The 14694-nt window shown below is 47.4% G+C and overlaps 1 protein-coding gene across 4 annotated transcripts in view; it reads right to left on the minus strand.

The window, feature by feature from the left end:
* The window catches only part of NFRKB (nuclear factor related to kappaB binding protein), a 29655-nt gene extending 15316 nt beyond the window's left edge, over positions 1-14339 (minus strand). For 2 of the 4 annotated variants that reach the window (XM_084868263.1, XM_084868262.1), the window contains exons 1-11: positions 14236-14339; positions 13200-13336; positions 11520-11675; positions 8737-8938; positions 5918-6045; positions 4615-4789; positions 3983-4084; positions 2590-2663; positions 1247-1331; positions 735-915; positions 346-454 (exon numbers count right to left, since the gene is read on the minus strand). In XM_084868263.1, coding sequence (XP_084724389.1) covers positions 346-454; positions 735-915; positions 1247-1331; positions 2590-2663; positions 3983-4084; positions 4615-4789; positions 5918-6045; positions 8737-8938; positions 11520-11654 — 1191 coding nt within the window. In that variant the 5' untranslated portion in view covers positions 11655-11675; positions 13200-13336; positions 14236-14339. Of the gene's footprint in view, positions 1-345; positions 455-734; positions 916-1246; positions 1332-2589; positions 2664-3982; positions 4121-4614; positions 4790-5917; positions 6046-8736; positions 8939-11519; positions 11676-13199; positions 13337-14235 lie in introns of all 4 variants that reach the window. The other 2 variants (XM_084868261.1, XM_084868260.1) reach the window with 1 other exon arrangement.
* Positions 14340-14694: the final 355 nt, after the last annotated feature.

Below are 14694 nucleotides of genomic sequence, written 5' to 3' on the forward strand. Positions count from 1 at the left end.
AGCCTGCCCACAGCAAGTCGGCCGAAGGGCTCCGGGAGCGACCCAGAGGTCTTCCCGAGCTACAGACCAGGGTGGGGAACGTCCAGCCCACGGGCCGTCTAAGGCCCGAGAAGTCATTAGGTCTGACCCTGCCAAGGCCTCAGGGGTGAGTTAATTAAATGTTAGGCCAAATATCGCAGGGTGCTTTGTAAGTTGATAATTTCGTATGCTATAAATATCCAGATGGCACTTGGCAAAAAAATTTAAAAAAAATAAATAAAGGTTCCCCACCCTTGCTACAGAACATTAAGGTTTTCTACCGTGTGAAAACTTTAGATATACGTCTGACTTTCCCACGACTCTTACCACAGGAAGGCTAGACTGCCCCTCCAGCAGCAAGATCTCGAGGAGAAGAGAGAAGAAGCTGGAAGATATCTCATTGATTCCCAGGCAAGGCTTGAGGTCTTCCAGAGGCCTGATGGAGGAGGAAAAACGTAAGGACGAAAAGGACCAAGAACACGTCCCGAGCTGGTGTAAGCCCTCCAAGCCTCCTGTCTATCACAAGAGTTCACTAAAGGGCCACACTATGTACTTGCCCGGGTAGAACCCCGGGGCGCTGGGCTTATGGTTCAACGTTGACTCGAGTCATGATGTCACTGAGAGTCAGGTCGGTCACCAGGCCACCCCAAGCACCAATCCTGGGTCACCCTTCGCCTATCCTCCACCCCGCGCGGTCAGCTCTGTGGCTCACTTACTCCTCCTTGATGGCAGGCGCTGCCAGCGGAGACGGAGCCTGTGAGAGAGGCGGGAGCCCTTCCGTCCCGCTCAAGGGCTCGGCCAAGTCCTCTGCTTCTGATTTGATCACTTTTATTTTCTTCTTCTTCCTCTCCTCTTTCTCCTTAACCTTTTTCTTAAGGACAGCCAAGTCATACAGGGCTGCGATGAAAAAGCAACACAAATCACAGAACTGCATTTTCTACATCCGGGAATGTGGGAGTCCAAAAGAAAGAAAGAGTCTCAAAAGCAAGACATTTCAGTTTACCAAACCCAAAGAGTGATTTACAAATTAATTTTTTTAACAGTTATTCAGGCATCAATGATCTGCTGTTTTGATTCTATATTCACGTTCCACCTATCAGCCCACTAGAGCAAATAACCAAAAAAGGTTATCAGCAAGAAGCAAGCTGTGATTTCTGTTTTCCAACATATACATAGGTTCACGGAATTTAGCACCAGACAATGGCTGCCCACCGAGGGCGTCATTTACCTGCTAGAGAGCCTTTCCTGCCCGCGTTGACGCGAGTCATGATGTCATTGAGAGTCAGGTCCCCCGTCAAAAGGTCCGGGTGATCCTAGATGTGACACCAGAGATTTGTTATGGAGGCCAAATATGGAGCCCAAACTGCTGGGCGTTTTGCCAATTTACCCAACAGATGAATAGATGTTACGTGCAACTTAAGAAAATCATGCTGAATAAAAATTATAAACATAAAAACTGCTCTTCAGAATGAGGCAGAGGAGAACCCAGTGCCAACCTTTCTACTGTACGGCATTTATAAAGCTCTTTCACATTCCTCACTTTGCATGTTCTTCAAATAGCCTTGTTAAAGATCATGTTTTACAGCAGGGGTGGGGTCATTTTTTTCTGCCAGGGGCCTTTTGGACATGTATAACCTCATTCGTGGGCCATACAAAATTATCAACTTAAAAATTAGCCTGCTTTATTTGGTTAAACGTTTAATTAATTCACCCCTAATGCCTTGGCAGGGCCAGACCAAATGACTTTGCAACCTTATTCGGCCCGAGGGCCGGACATTCCCCACCCGTTTTCACAGTCTGAAAACAGGATTCAGAGAAGTTAAGGGACTTGCCCAATACCACAGAGCAGGTGGGGAACACAGTCGGTTCTGACTTCCACTGTGGGCGTCTCCCCATCTCGCCACCTGCCTTAGGCGAACTGCTTCCTCTCCCTACTGTGCTCTCTGATGTGGCTGCACTGGAATCACCCTGATTAGGTGGAGCTTAGAAACAGAGAAGAGTGGGCAGAGCACACACAGGATCTGACCCTGGCTCAGCCACCGACTAGCTGTAGGGCCCAGAGCAAGCTCCCAACCCTCTGAGCGCTGGTAAAATGGGTACGATTCAACACCAGTCTTAAGCAAAGATTAAATCAGACACTATTTTCAGAGTGCCTTATATAAAGTCAAAGCATGGCTCTAGCTGGTTTGGCTCAGTGGATAGAGCGTTGGCCTGCTAACTGAAGGGTCCCAGGTCTGATTCCGGTCAAGGGCACATGCCCGGGTTGCAGGCTCGATCTGCAATGGGGAGCATGCAGGAAATAGCCCATCAGTGATTCTCTCTCTCTCATCACTGATGTTTCTCTCTCCCCCTCTCCCTTCCTCTCTGAAATCAATAAAAATATAAGTAAATAACTAAAAATAAGGTCAAAGAACATGTTTTCTTACACCTTTCGTGTTAACTACCGTCTACAGGTGTCCCGCCCTCTAACAATATGGAAAGGTAGCGTCTACCTGTGTGCTCCTCACAATAGCCAATCCAGAGACTGGACACTGAAAACCGCTAACGAGCACGCCCGGCCCCCACTCTTACCGGCTGATGTTTCCGCTTCTCATGGTGCTTCTTCAGCATTATCTTCAGGTCACTGTCCCCCAGCTCTATCTTATCTGAGAGGGAATGAACCAAACCACATGCACTAAGTCATTCACAACGTGATGCTGAAATCTAAATCTTTCTGGTCACCTGTGACATTCAAAACGAAGATATGTCTCTGAGCTTCCCTTCTGAAGGGGCTGTGTACTGTAAGTACCATCAGTCTTGAAACAGTCATGGGGTCGACTCTGCAGTTTTTCTATGCATTGGTCAATAACCATGACCTCATTTACTGAGCTGCTCCTAAAACACATTCAACGTTCTTAACATTCTTCTGATTGCTATCCCAATTAAAAATTCTTCTCTGCCCTGGCCGGTGTGGATCAGTGGTTGAGTGTCATCCTGTGCACCTAAAGGTCACCGGTTCAATTCCGGTCAGGGCAAATAGCAGGTGGCAGGCTCGATCCCTGGTGAGGGTGCATATAGGCAGCAACCAACCAGTGTTTCTCACACTGATGTCTCTCTCCCCACCCCACACCTTCCTCTCTTTCTCAAATCAATAAAAACATATTAAAAATAAATCCTTGCCGAAACCAGTTTGGCTCAGTGGTAGAGCGTCAGTCTGCGGACTGAAAGGTCCCAGGTTGGATTCCGGTCAAGGGCATGTACATTGGTTGCGGGCACATCCCCAGGAGGGGGTGTGCAAGAGGTAGCTGGTCGATGTTTCTCTCTCATCGATGTTTCTAGCTCTCTATCCCTCTCTCCTCCTCTCTGTAAAAAATCAATAAAATATATTTTTTAAAAATAAATGAATAAATAAATCCTTCCCTAACTTCACAGATGTTCTGAGAAATTGCCATGGCCCTGGTTACCCCTTTGTTCTATTATTGAAATGTCCCTTAGTGCTGCTATTTTGTTTTAAGATTCTGCTTCAGCGCAAAATACCAGCTGATCAGCTCCTAAGAAAAAATTTCAAAGCAAAGGCAGGCAGGCCTACCTGCTTGTAAAAAAGTGGAATTAGCCGAAACCGGTTTGGCTCAGTGACAGAGCGTTGGCCTGCGGACTGAAAGGTCCCAGGTTCGATTCCCGTCAAGGGCATGTACCTTTGCTGCGGGCACATCCCCGGTAGGGAGTGTGCAAGAGGCAGCTGATAGATGTTTCTTTCTCATCGGTGTTTCTAACTCTCTATCCCTCTCTCTTCCTCTCTGTAAAAAAAATCAATAAAATATATATATATTTTTTAAAGTGGAATTGTACCCAAACGTCTCCAATTCCAAAGAACACTGCTTTGTTTTCCTGGCAGGTAAGAATCTGGCCCCACCTCCCTCCAAAGGTGTCCTCACATCTCCCTGCACATTTCCCAGAATGCCAGCCGCAGCCGCTCCGTCCTCACCTGCAGTTTTCATGTCTGTGGTGCAAAGCGTGGGCACCACCCTCAGGGGCACCGCGGGGCTAGGAGAGCGCGCTGGGGAGCTCGGGAGCCATGAGCTGAGATCTTCAAAAGAAAATGTTTCTTGTGAATCCCACGTGGCTGTGGACTCCAACAGGGAGATTGGGTAAGTGGCCATTTGGGTGCAACAAGGGCAAGCCAACAACAGGGAGGTCAGGGTTCCACCATTCCTCTCCGACCCTTCCCCGGGCGAGCTGGAGCACTGAGGCCATTTAAACGGCTCTTCCGGGAAGAGACTTCACCAGTGATGGGTCGCATTGCGGCAGGCCACCAGTCACTACTACTCTCCTGTGGGGGGAAAAGCAGTTCTCTCAAGGGGCACACGGGGACCAGACAGGCCCGCCGCGGAGAGCCCTGCCACCAGGGCCCAGCTCACCGACACCAGTACCGAGTACCCATCACAGGTAAAACTCATGTGCAGCCATGCCGCACCTAACAGGAGCGTCCACTACCCACCCCCCCACCCCCACCCCGACAGGCTACGGGACAGCTTCTTTGCTGGGGGGATCAATGGCTACCACTGGCTCCAACCACAAGCAAGCTCCTCAGCCATTCCCAGGGCCCGGGACACGCACCCTCCTCATCGGACGACAGGGCCGTGTCACCGCACTCCTCCTTCACCTCCCGCAGGACCTTCAGGTAGCGCTGCTGCGTGCGCCACTCCCGCTCCTCGGGGGTGCGGGACGGCGAAGGGCGCTTCTGCCGCCAGGAAAGGGCCGGGCCGCTCCGACGGGCCATTTCCAGGAGGTCCTAGGAAGGCCAGATGGGAGAACGTCAGCTCGGAAGCTTGTTCTGGTACCTTCTCTAAGTCTACATTCTCTTCGCTTCGTTGTCTAATAAGCTCCGCTCCTTCTTTCCAGATTACAAAAAAGATGTGTATGTTGCCGAAACCGGTTTGGCTCAGTGGATAGAGCATCAGCCTGCGGACTGAAAGGTCCCAGGTTCGATTCCGGTCAAGGGCATGTACTTTGGTTGCGGCACATCCCCAGTGGGGAGTGTGCAGGAGGCAGCTGGTCGATGTTTCTCTCTCACTGATGTTTCTAGCTCTCGATCTCTCTCCCTTCCTCTCTGTAAAAAATCAATAAAATATATTTAAAAAACAAAAGATGTGTATGTGATGATGCCAAATAAAGACAGCCTAGTATTTTGATTATTCCATGGCGAATGCTCATTACACTAGAGACCCAAATATTTCCTTACTGAAGCTTAAACCAATGAAAGCCAGACTTTGTCTCAAAGAATTAGCAGACTGATCCAGCCGGGGCCCAATGAGGTTGGCGGTCTGCCTACCCCAAATGGCTCTCAGGGGTCCGTGTGGCCCCCTCTCCTACCCTAGTGCAGCCTGGTCCCCTGCACCATGATGGAGCTGAGAGCCATTTGTTTATCGTGGTAAATACTGAAGCTAGAATATTTCACCCATTTTAAGAGATATCTTTTCCCATTTTAACATTTCTGAGATCAGGGTACTTCTTAAAATTGAACATAAGCAAGAATAGCCGAAACCGGTTTGACTCAGTGGATAGAGCGTCGGTCTGCGGATTGAAGGGTCCAGGTTCGATTCCGGCCAAGGGCATGTACCTTGGTTGCAGGCACATCCCCAATAGGGGGTGTGCAGGAGGCAGCTGGTCGATGTTTCTCTCTCATCGATGTTTCTAGCTCTCTGTCCCTCTCCCTTCCTCTCTGTAAAAAAATCAATTAAAAAAATTTTTTTAAAAGAAAGAATAATATAATTTAATTATATCATAGCTTAATTGGTAGCATTTTTTTTTTTTTTTCCTTGAGTGGTATCTTTCGTATTTTACACCTGAGCCACTTCTTGAGGTCATGAAACTGGTGCGTTCACTGTCCGTTGCACATCCGCCTCCTGACAACACTTACGTTCCGAGAAGCCAGAATCTGCTTCAGCAGCCGGTGGAAATACTGCTGCTGGGAGTTGAGGTACCGCTTGTACTGAGACTTGAAGCAGAGCTGCCGATACTTAACCACCTCAGGGTTGAAGTGTCCATCTTAAAAGAACCAAGGTACAACATATATACATCAGTCAGCAAATATTTAACGTGTGCTGGAAATGTGGTCCAGTCTACTAAGCTGGGATATACAATATTGGGGGCAGGGGGAGGAGATAACCTTTGTGTAAGCGGAGCCTACAGTCCCGTGGGAGAGACAGCAAATAAACAGGTAAACAGATAAGTAACAGTCAACTCTCTTAAGTACTATAGGGAAGTTAACGCCAGAGAACGGAAGGGCAAGGAGAGTTCAATCGGGAAAGGGATCTCTAAGAGATGACGTACAAAATGAAGCCCGATTAAAGCAACTGCAGCAAAATATCAACAACTGATAAGTATAAGTGAACATTATACGAATGTTTGTTATATTATTTTTCAACTTTTCTTTATGCTTACAAGTTTTCAAAATGAAAAACTGGGAGGAATATATGCCTGGCTGGTATGGCTAAGTTGGTTGGGTGTTGTCCCATACAACGAAAGGTTGCCGGTTCGATTCCCAGTCAGGACTCATGCCCAGGTTGTGGGTTCAATCTCCAGTAGGGGGCATACAGAAATGTCTGAAGACTAAAGCAGAGAAGGTGGTAGCTGAGAGTGGCACGAGATGACCTGGGAAGGTGACCTGAGATCAGACAGAAGCTTTTAGGTCATGCGTGGATTTTATCCTAAGAGCAATGACGGTTTAAAGCAGAAGAATGACATGCTGGAAGCAAGATGAAAGAAAAATAGCTGCAGTGGTCTATGTGTGACAATGGTGGCTTGGTCCCATGGTCTCCCTCCACATTCAATAAAAGCCGAGACCCTAAAGATGGCCTATAAGGCCCTTCATGACCTGCCTCGTGCCACCTGTGGCCTCATCTTCCACCAGTCCCTCTTTTGCTCACTCTACCCCACCCCCAATGGCCTCCATGCAGTTTCCTGAACAGGCCACATACCCTACTTTCTCAGGAAAGAATTATTATTGGGTGCTAAAACCAAAGTAAAATAAGGGCTTTTGGGAAATGAGTATCACATGGTCTTGGAAAAAAAATAAAAATAACTTACCCTTCCCCCCCAAAAAAGAAAAAGTATTTCCATTTCTCTATGTGGTTCACATAACATTAAATACGGTTATGTCTGGGTGGTAGGATTAGGAGTGATTTTATTTTTCTCTTTTGACTATCTGTATTCCTAATTTCTCTATAATAAATATGTATTGTTTTAAAAGAAAATAAAGAGTGTCACGTAGTCCCCAAGCATTATCCTACAGATTGCTTTTTATACAATGAAAAAGGTCCCTTACAACCAGTAGGTCTGGCAGACATCCCTTAAACAAGGGCTCAAACATGGCATCACCAACAATGGAAAAACAGGCACCACCTGCCTTCGGAGATGACAGGGGGAAAGAAATAACATGTCCCGTAGAGTTTAACCCAAATCTAATAATGAGAAAACAAGACAATTCCCCAGAAAACAGAATGTTTTACAATTCAAGTGTCCTAGGCTCCTCAAAAATGTCAGTGTTTTCAAAGACAAGGGCGGGGGGGGGGAAAGGCAGAGGGCCATAGATTCAGGAAGCGAAGAGACATGAGATCCAAACACGAGGCATGAACCTTGAATTGGTCCTAGTTTTAAGAGACAACTATAAAGGCCATTTGGGGACAACAGAGACAATTTGCATGGTGATACTTTTTGCTCAATGTAAAATGTCTTGGGTGTAATAAAGAGGACTGTGATCGTGTGGGAAAATGTCCTTGCTAAGAGATATATAAATACTAAAGAGATTGGCAGTAGTATCATGCTTTCTGCAGTAAAGTGTATGTAATTCAGACATACACACACACACACACACACACACACACACACACATATATATATGTAATCATGCAAATGGTAAACTATTATTGAAAATTATTTAAAGACTAGTCATAAAGGTGCCTATAAGATGTTGGTATTTTTATTTATTTATTTTTGTTAATCCTCACCCAAGGGTATTTTTTTCCATTGATATTTAGGAAGTGGAAGGGAGAGAGTGGGGAGAAAGAAAGAGAGAGAGAGAGAGAGAGAGACAAAGAGAGAGAGAGAGAGAAAAACAGCAATTGGCTGCCCCCTACAAGCACCCCAAACTAGTCTGGGGATCAAACCTGCAACCCAGGCACATACCCTTGACTGAAAATCGAACTTATGATCCTTTAGGGCTCAGGCTGACACTAACTTCTGAATCACAAGGGCCAGGGCGATGTTGGTAATGTTTTATTTCTTGATCTAGGTGGTAGCTGAGAGCAGCACGAGATGACCTGGGTTGTTTTACACAGCTGAATTCATATTATAATAAATCATTGAGCAATACATTTATGATTTATATATTTCCTATGTAAGTTTTTTTTTTTTTTTTAAAGATGGCATAGGCAGCAAGTGTTGCACAAAACCAATCTGCTGAGTCGGTACCTATCTATAATAATCTATAATAATAAAAGCATAATATATTAATTAGACCGGACATCCTTCTCAACAACCTTCCGGATGAAGCCAGGACTGCAAGGGAAGCCCGGGTGCTGGGTGCCAGCAGCCAGGAGAAGGAAGGCCTCCTCTCGCATGTATTTCGTGCACCAGGCCTCTAGTTTGTACATAAAAGACAGACTGAAAGGAATGCCTGCACATAACTGAATGGGTCCCCACCTTCCTCTCCCCCCGAAAGCCTGCTGAGCTACGCACCTCGGAAGAGCTTCTGGGCGATGTGCAGGGGGTTCCCGAAGCGGAAGTTCTCGCCCCTGAACAGGGCCAGGAGCAGCTGGTTCTGCTGCTCAGCGCTGTCCTCCGGAACGCGGGGCAGGAACTGCTGGAGGTGCGCGCGCTGGGAGTCACTCAACACTTCCTGCCACGTGGAGAGGCTGACCACCTCAAAGAATATCTCGGGCTGGGAGGATGAGGGGAAGCAGGAGAAAAGTCAACGAGAGAAAAGGAGGTTCCTATGTTTTCTGTGTGATGTAATATGTATGACATAAAACTTCTCATTTTACCCATTTTTAACAGTAGCATTAAGTCCGTTCACACTGTTGGGCAACCATTGCCAGCATGCAAGTTTTAAGTGTTTTTAAACAAACTAAAATTCCACTCATCTTTCCTCAATTCTCAAAACTTAAGAGATTTATAAAGACTACCTATAAACCAAAGTCTCACATCCAACAGCAAGTAATCCAGAGGAAAATAATCTCAGTAGAGAGAACCCTATCTGGGAACCATTTCTGTCGGCAGGGGACATGATGGCAGAAATCCGAGTTTAGCAAAAATGAGTGGCAGGAAAAAGTTAACACCGGAGGAGAGAGCTTGAGGAGTTGAGGTCACCTGCTGAGAGTGAGAAGCAGCGGGATGGAGCTCATTTTCAGTTCAACAATCATATACTGGACATCTATGTGCTACTAAGACAGACTAGTACTGCATACATACTGTCTGGTTGTGGGAAATATTAAACAAGCAATTACAACGCAGCTTAAGAAGTTTACCTATGAGCACATAGGAGAAGCACACCTCCCGGACTGAAGGCTTCAGAGAACACCTACCAGAGGAAGTGACATTTAAGATAGTGCGGGATGTCCGACCGGCGTGGCTCAGCGGTTGAGCATCGACCTATGAACCAGGAGGCCATGGTTCAATTCCCGGTCAGGGCATATGCCTGGGCTGTGGGCTCAGTCCCCAGTGGGGCACACAGAAGGCTGCTGATCAATGATTCTCTCTGATCACTGATGTTTCTATTGCTCTCTCCCTCTCCCTGTCTGAAATCAATAAAAATATATACTAGAGGCCCAGTACACAAAATTTGTACATAGGTAGGGTCCGTAGGCCTGGTTGGCAATCAGGGCCAGCTGGGGCCTTCCTTTGTTTTGCACCGCCCCCTGGTGGTCAGCACATGTCATAGCGAGCAGTCAAACTCCCAAAGGGACAATTTGCATATTAGCCTTTTATTATATAGGATACATTTTTTTTAAAAGACAGTGAGGGATGATAAGGAAAAGAAAAAGAGACTGAGGCAAAAGGGTTAAAAACCCAAGAACAAAAAGAATTCAGGCAACATGAGGCTGGCACAAGGACAGGGAAGGAGAGGTGGAGCAGCAAGCAGGAGGGACAAGGGACCTGTGAGCATGCTCAGTACTTGTGCCTTTACCCTTCAGGCAAAGGGAGCCATCAACGGTCTCAGCATGAGTACACAAAGCACCTCGGCTCCATGTTCCCCTGCAAGCCCATTGGTGCTCACCACTTTAATCCCAGCACCTCAGGGTCTGGCATAAAGAAGGTGCTTAATGAAAAAAAGTGTTTGCTGACTGAGTGACACAGGAGATTTACTTGAAAGAGGATGCAAAGGAAACATGGAAGGATATACAGTGACTTCAGTGGTTGTTACTTCAGGTGAGAGAGGGAATAAAACAAGGGCAGACTGGCGGCTTTAATTTTATCTAAAATGTCTGACATATTATTGTAGGAAGCGGTTATAGAGTTAAGCCTCGGACTGACCTGCTGGCAAAGTCTCAAACAAGTCCCAGCTTGGAGGGCACAGCCCTCTAAGCATAATTGAGCTTGATCTTATAACTGTTCCCACAATCTTTCCTGGGTAGCTAGTGGGCTGTGGGAGGGGCAGCAAGTGCTGTCAAAACAAGTGAAACTTACAAGAACATTGTAAATTACATTATTTGTCCCTGACTATAAATAGAGCATCAGCTTTTCAGTCTGGATCTGTTCTGTGGCCTCAACCAGGCACAGAAGATCCACCTAGACCCAGCTTACTCTCTGTCTGTCTTTTCTTCATCCTTCACCAGTCCCCCCTCAGGCTCGCCAAACCCTTGGCAGTGCTGGCACAGCACATATTATGAAAGAGAAATCTGAACCAAATATGATTAAATAAAATTATCTCCTAAAGCTGGATGATGCTCAGATGGATGTCAGCTTTATGACGCAGCAACTATGTTTAAAATATGCAAAATAAACCAAGACAGAGAAACAGATGTTTCAGCACCTAGCGCCTTCCACGTACTGAGCACTTAATAAATGGCAGCCACCTTAATGATAATGATCACAGACTGTGAAAGTGGTCACAGCACGCTGATATGCTTGCCCAGGACACACATGAATAACTGACGAGCAGGTTCCTTATAGCCAGAAAGGACACATTTGGGTTTGGTTTCATGAATCACAACATGGGTAATCGATATCAACATACACATAATTCTCCTCTTTAAAAAAACTTCTCGCTCGTTGCTGAAAACTAACTTGTTAAAAATAGGGCTTTATCACATATTATCAAGTTATTAAACATGCAGAATGTAGCTTATCATTTATTCCTTACTCAGAGTATTCAACAGGTTCTCCACAAAAAAAGACAGAGATCACTCTGACTGCAGTACCGAGAATGAAACAAGTTTCATCCTTAACATGAGACTGCAAAGGATGAGAACAGTGGCTGTGGGGAGGCTGAGAGAGGAAAAGAGGGTGACGGTGTAACTCACATCCTCCAGAAGGTCCTCCGGCAGACTGACCCTGGTGTCCCCCAGGAGGCAGTCCTCCATAATCCGTGCCCCATGGCCATCTCCACACGGACCCAGTTCCAGGGGGTCCGTCAGCATATGGTCCAGGGAATCCATGTTTTATGTTCCACGGGGAATCTAGACAAACACAGGCAGGCACGGCTTGAGACAGAAAGGCAGAAATCCCAGGGATCTAGTGGACACGCTCCTACAGGAAATAACTCTGGCCCAGAAAATATTCCACCTCAAACCCTCCCTTAGCCCTTATCCTCACACCCTAACTACAGCTGAACAGCTCTTCTCCCTCCTGCCTACCACTCCACAGTCATCTGAACTTTAAAATCCTACCAGACTTCTTCCAGCTCCCAAATTTATAGGTTTTCTAACTTCACTTTACACATAAGCAAAAGCAGACTCAATGAATGGATCAGCAGAGCTCATAATTTAGACTTCTAGACTCCCCAGGCCAATAATATCTCCACTATAACATAATTTAACAGCTCTCACCGCTTGGCTCAGTGGATGGAGCCTCAGCCTGCGTACTGAAGGGTTCCAGGTTTGATTCCGGTCAAGGGCATGTAACTTGATTGCGGGCACATCCCCAGCGGGGAGTGTGCAGGAGGCAGCTGACCTATCCCTCTCCCTTCCTCTGTAAAAATTTAATAAAATACATTTTTTTTAAAAAAAACATAATTTAACAATTGTGGGGGTTTTTTAGCAATTAAGCATTTGCTCTTTCACAAAAAAAAATTCACACAGACTAATCAAGCTCAGACATTAACAATAAGTTACTTAATGAGGGCCTACGTCATTTAATTCTTACAGCTGTGAAAGGCGGGGTTATTATATCTATTCTACAGACAGTAAAACAAATAGATAAATAACTTGCCTGTCCCCAGGGACAGGACTGAGGCTCAGGTCTGCCTGGCGGCAGAGTCATTTCTTAACACTACACACAATACACCCTATCTAAACTTCCGGTTTACATCATGAAAAGGGAGCACCTTATAGTGACCTTATTAGTCCAAATAAACGCGAGGCTCCAAGAACCTGACCGTGACCTTCTGCTACGTGGAGGCCAAGCCACCTTTAGTTGGTCCATCCGATTTTTATAGCCATGTAAATGTAATGCTATTTTTCTCCTTCCTTTAATAACGGAACACAGCTGGCCACCGTTAGAAACGTACATATGAAAACATTTCACAAGGCTGATGGCTAGAATCCATGTAACAAAGCTCTGTGGCCACGGGACTGAGCAAAGCTCTCAGGAATAAGGAGCTTGGACTCCATCACTCCAGGAACACTGGCTAAGCCCATGCTCTATTTCCTATTCCTACCAAATGGGCAAGCAATAACAAGCACAGAAAAAAGAAAAGAAAAGAAAAGAAAAAAAAGACTACATGGCCCTGACCGGTTTGGCTCAGTGGATAGAGCATCGGCCTGCAGACTGAAGGGTCGCAGGTTCGATTCCAGTCAAGGCCATGTACCTTGGTTGTGGGCACATCCCGGGTTGGGGGTGTGCAGGAGGCAGCTGATCGATGTTTCTAGCTCTCTATCCCTCTCCCTTCCTCTCTGTAAAAAATCAATAAAATATATTTTAAAAAAGAGGCTACAAATCAAAATACCAAACTTCACATCTCAGTGACTCTGGACAAATCTTACCTCGCCAGGTGTCAATTGGTGAAGGGTGGTTAGGCCAATCTTGGATTCCTGAGAGGAACAATCTCTAGATGGATGAGTTTACGGGACTTAACGCAGTCACATAACGTAGTAACGGAATGACTTCTCATTCTGAAATTCTCAAATGATAAACAGCAAACCTGTCAATTTACTGTTAAAACAAGCACCTCCCCGCTGAATTACTTCCAAGTTTATCTTCAGATCTACGTGAGACCCAGCGGATGGGTCAGTGTTGAACCAAGCAGCTGTGGACCCCTGCCAGCCAGTGAATTACAACACCCTAAACATCTCATGTGCTACATGACTGAAGCAGGTGAGAAAGCACAAAAAACAAAAATGCAGAAGCAACCCGCTGCTGAGAATCAAGTCCCAATTTAAACAAACTGACATACAGCAGGGTTAAGAGCTGCAAAGCCGGTGTTCCACCTGCCTCTTAGGAGGATCACCTGTTTCACAACTTGCTTCCAAGTGTCTTCAATTCGGTGGACCTGGAGCTAAATTGAATCTTACCCAGGGGCAACCTTTGCCCTGCTACCATTCTGAATCGGCTCTCCAAATACAAAAAAAGCAGGCAACTGCCAGAGGTTGGAACCCCGGAAGCCAAAGATTTCTAAGTCTTGTGGCATCTGGACCTCTTTCCTAGACCAAGAAGGCCTCTCCCAACGGCTTTTCTTCTGCATTGGGGCTAAACGACCCTCCCCGGCCTCTCCCGATCCCCCCAAACAACCTAAACCTTAGGCTCCTTCCGGGGCCACCCCAGGCTCCAAATCCGTCGTCGCCTAGTCAACCCCGCCCCAGCCAGAGGCCCAGGTCCCACCCTTCCAATCTGCACCGCTGCGCCCAGGCCCCTCCGCCCCAACCCTGACCCTCTTCCCAACCGGGCCACCAGCTCCCACAGGCCCGGTCCCCGCCACAGCGACCCGAGCAGCGACCCTCGGAGCCCGCAGCACCTCCCTCCCTCCGCTCCCCCGCCCCCCGCAACGTCTTAACCCTTTCGCCCCCTAGGGCCCGCCCTCACCTCGGCCGCAAGCGCGGGCCGCGCTGCCCGCTGCGATCCTCGGCCCGCGGGCTGCGAGACGCGCTCGCCCTCGCAAGGCGTGCACGCTCCGGGCTCCGGCGGAAGGGGCGGGGCCTTGGATGCCGGGGGGCGGGTCCTATAGGGGCGGGGCCTGGGACGTCGGGGCGGGGCTGCGTGAGGCGTGGCCTGCGGGGGCGTGTCTATGGGCGGGGCCAGGACGATAAGTAGAGAAGAGGAGCGGGACCTGGGGAGGGGCGGGGCCGGGCCTTGGGTGCGGCGGAAAGGGAATGGCTGGAGCTCTCTGAGCTGTCTCAGGATGCAGTTTGCAACCAGCTTGAAGGTCGCACCTGGTTTAGAAGTTTCTGGAGGGTAGAGGCGGTGTGTAGTTTTCACCTGGCCGCGAATTGAGGCCCCCAAAACCCGACTCACTGAATGCAATTTTATTAGGTAAGGTTTTTG

Source organism: Pipistrellus hanaki (genome assembly GCF_964339955.1).
Source record: "Pipistrellus hanaki genome assembly, chromosome: 19".
Lineage (NCBI taxonomy): Eukaryota > Metazoa > Chordata > Mammalia > Chiroptera > Vespertilionidae > Pipistrellus > Pipistrellus hanaki.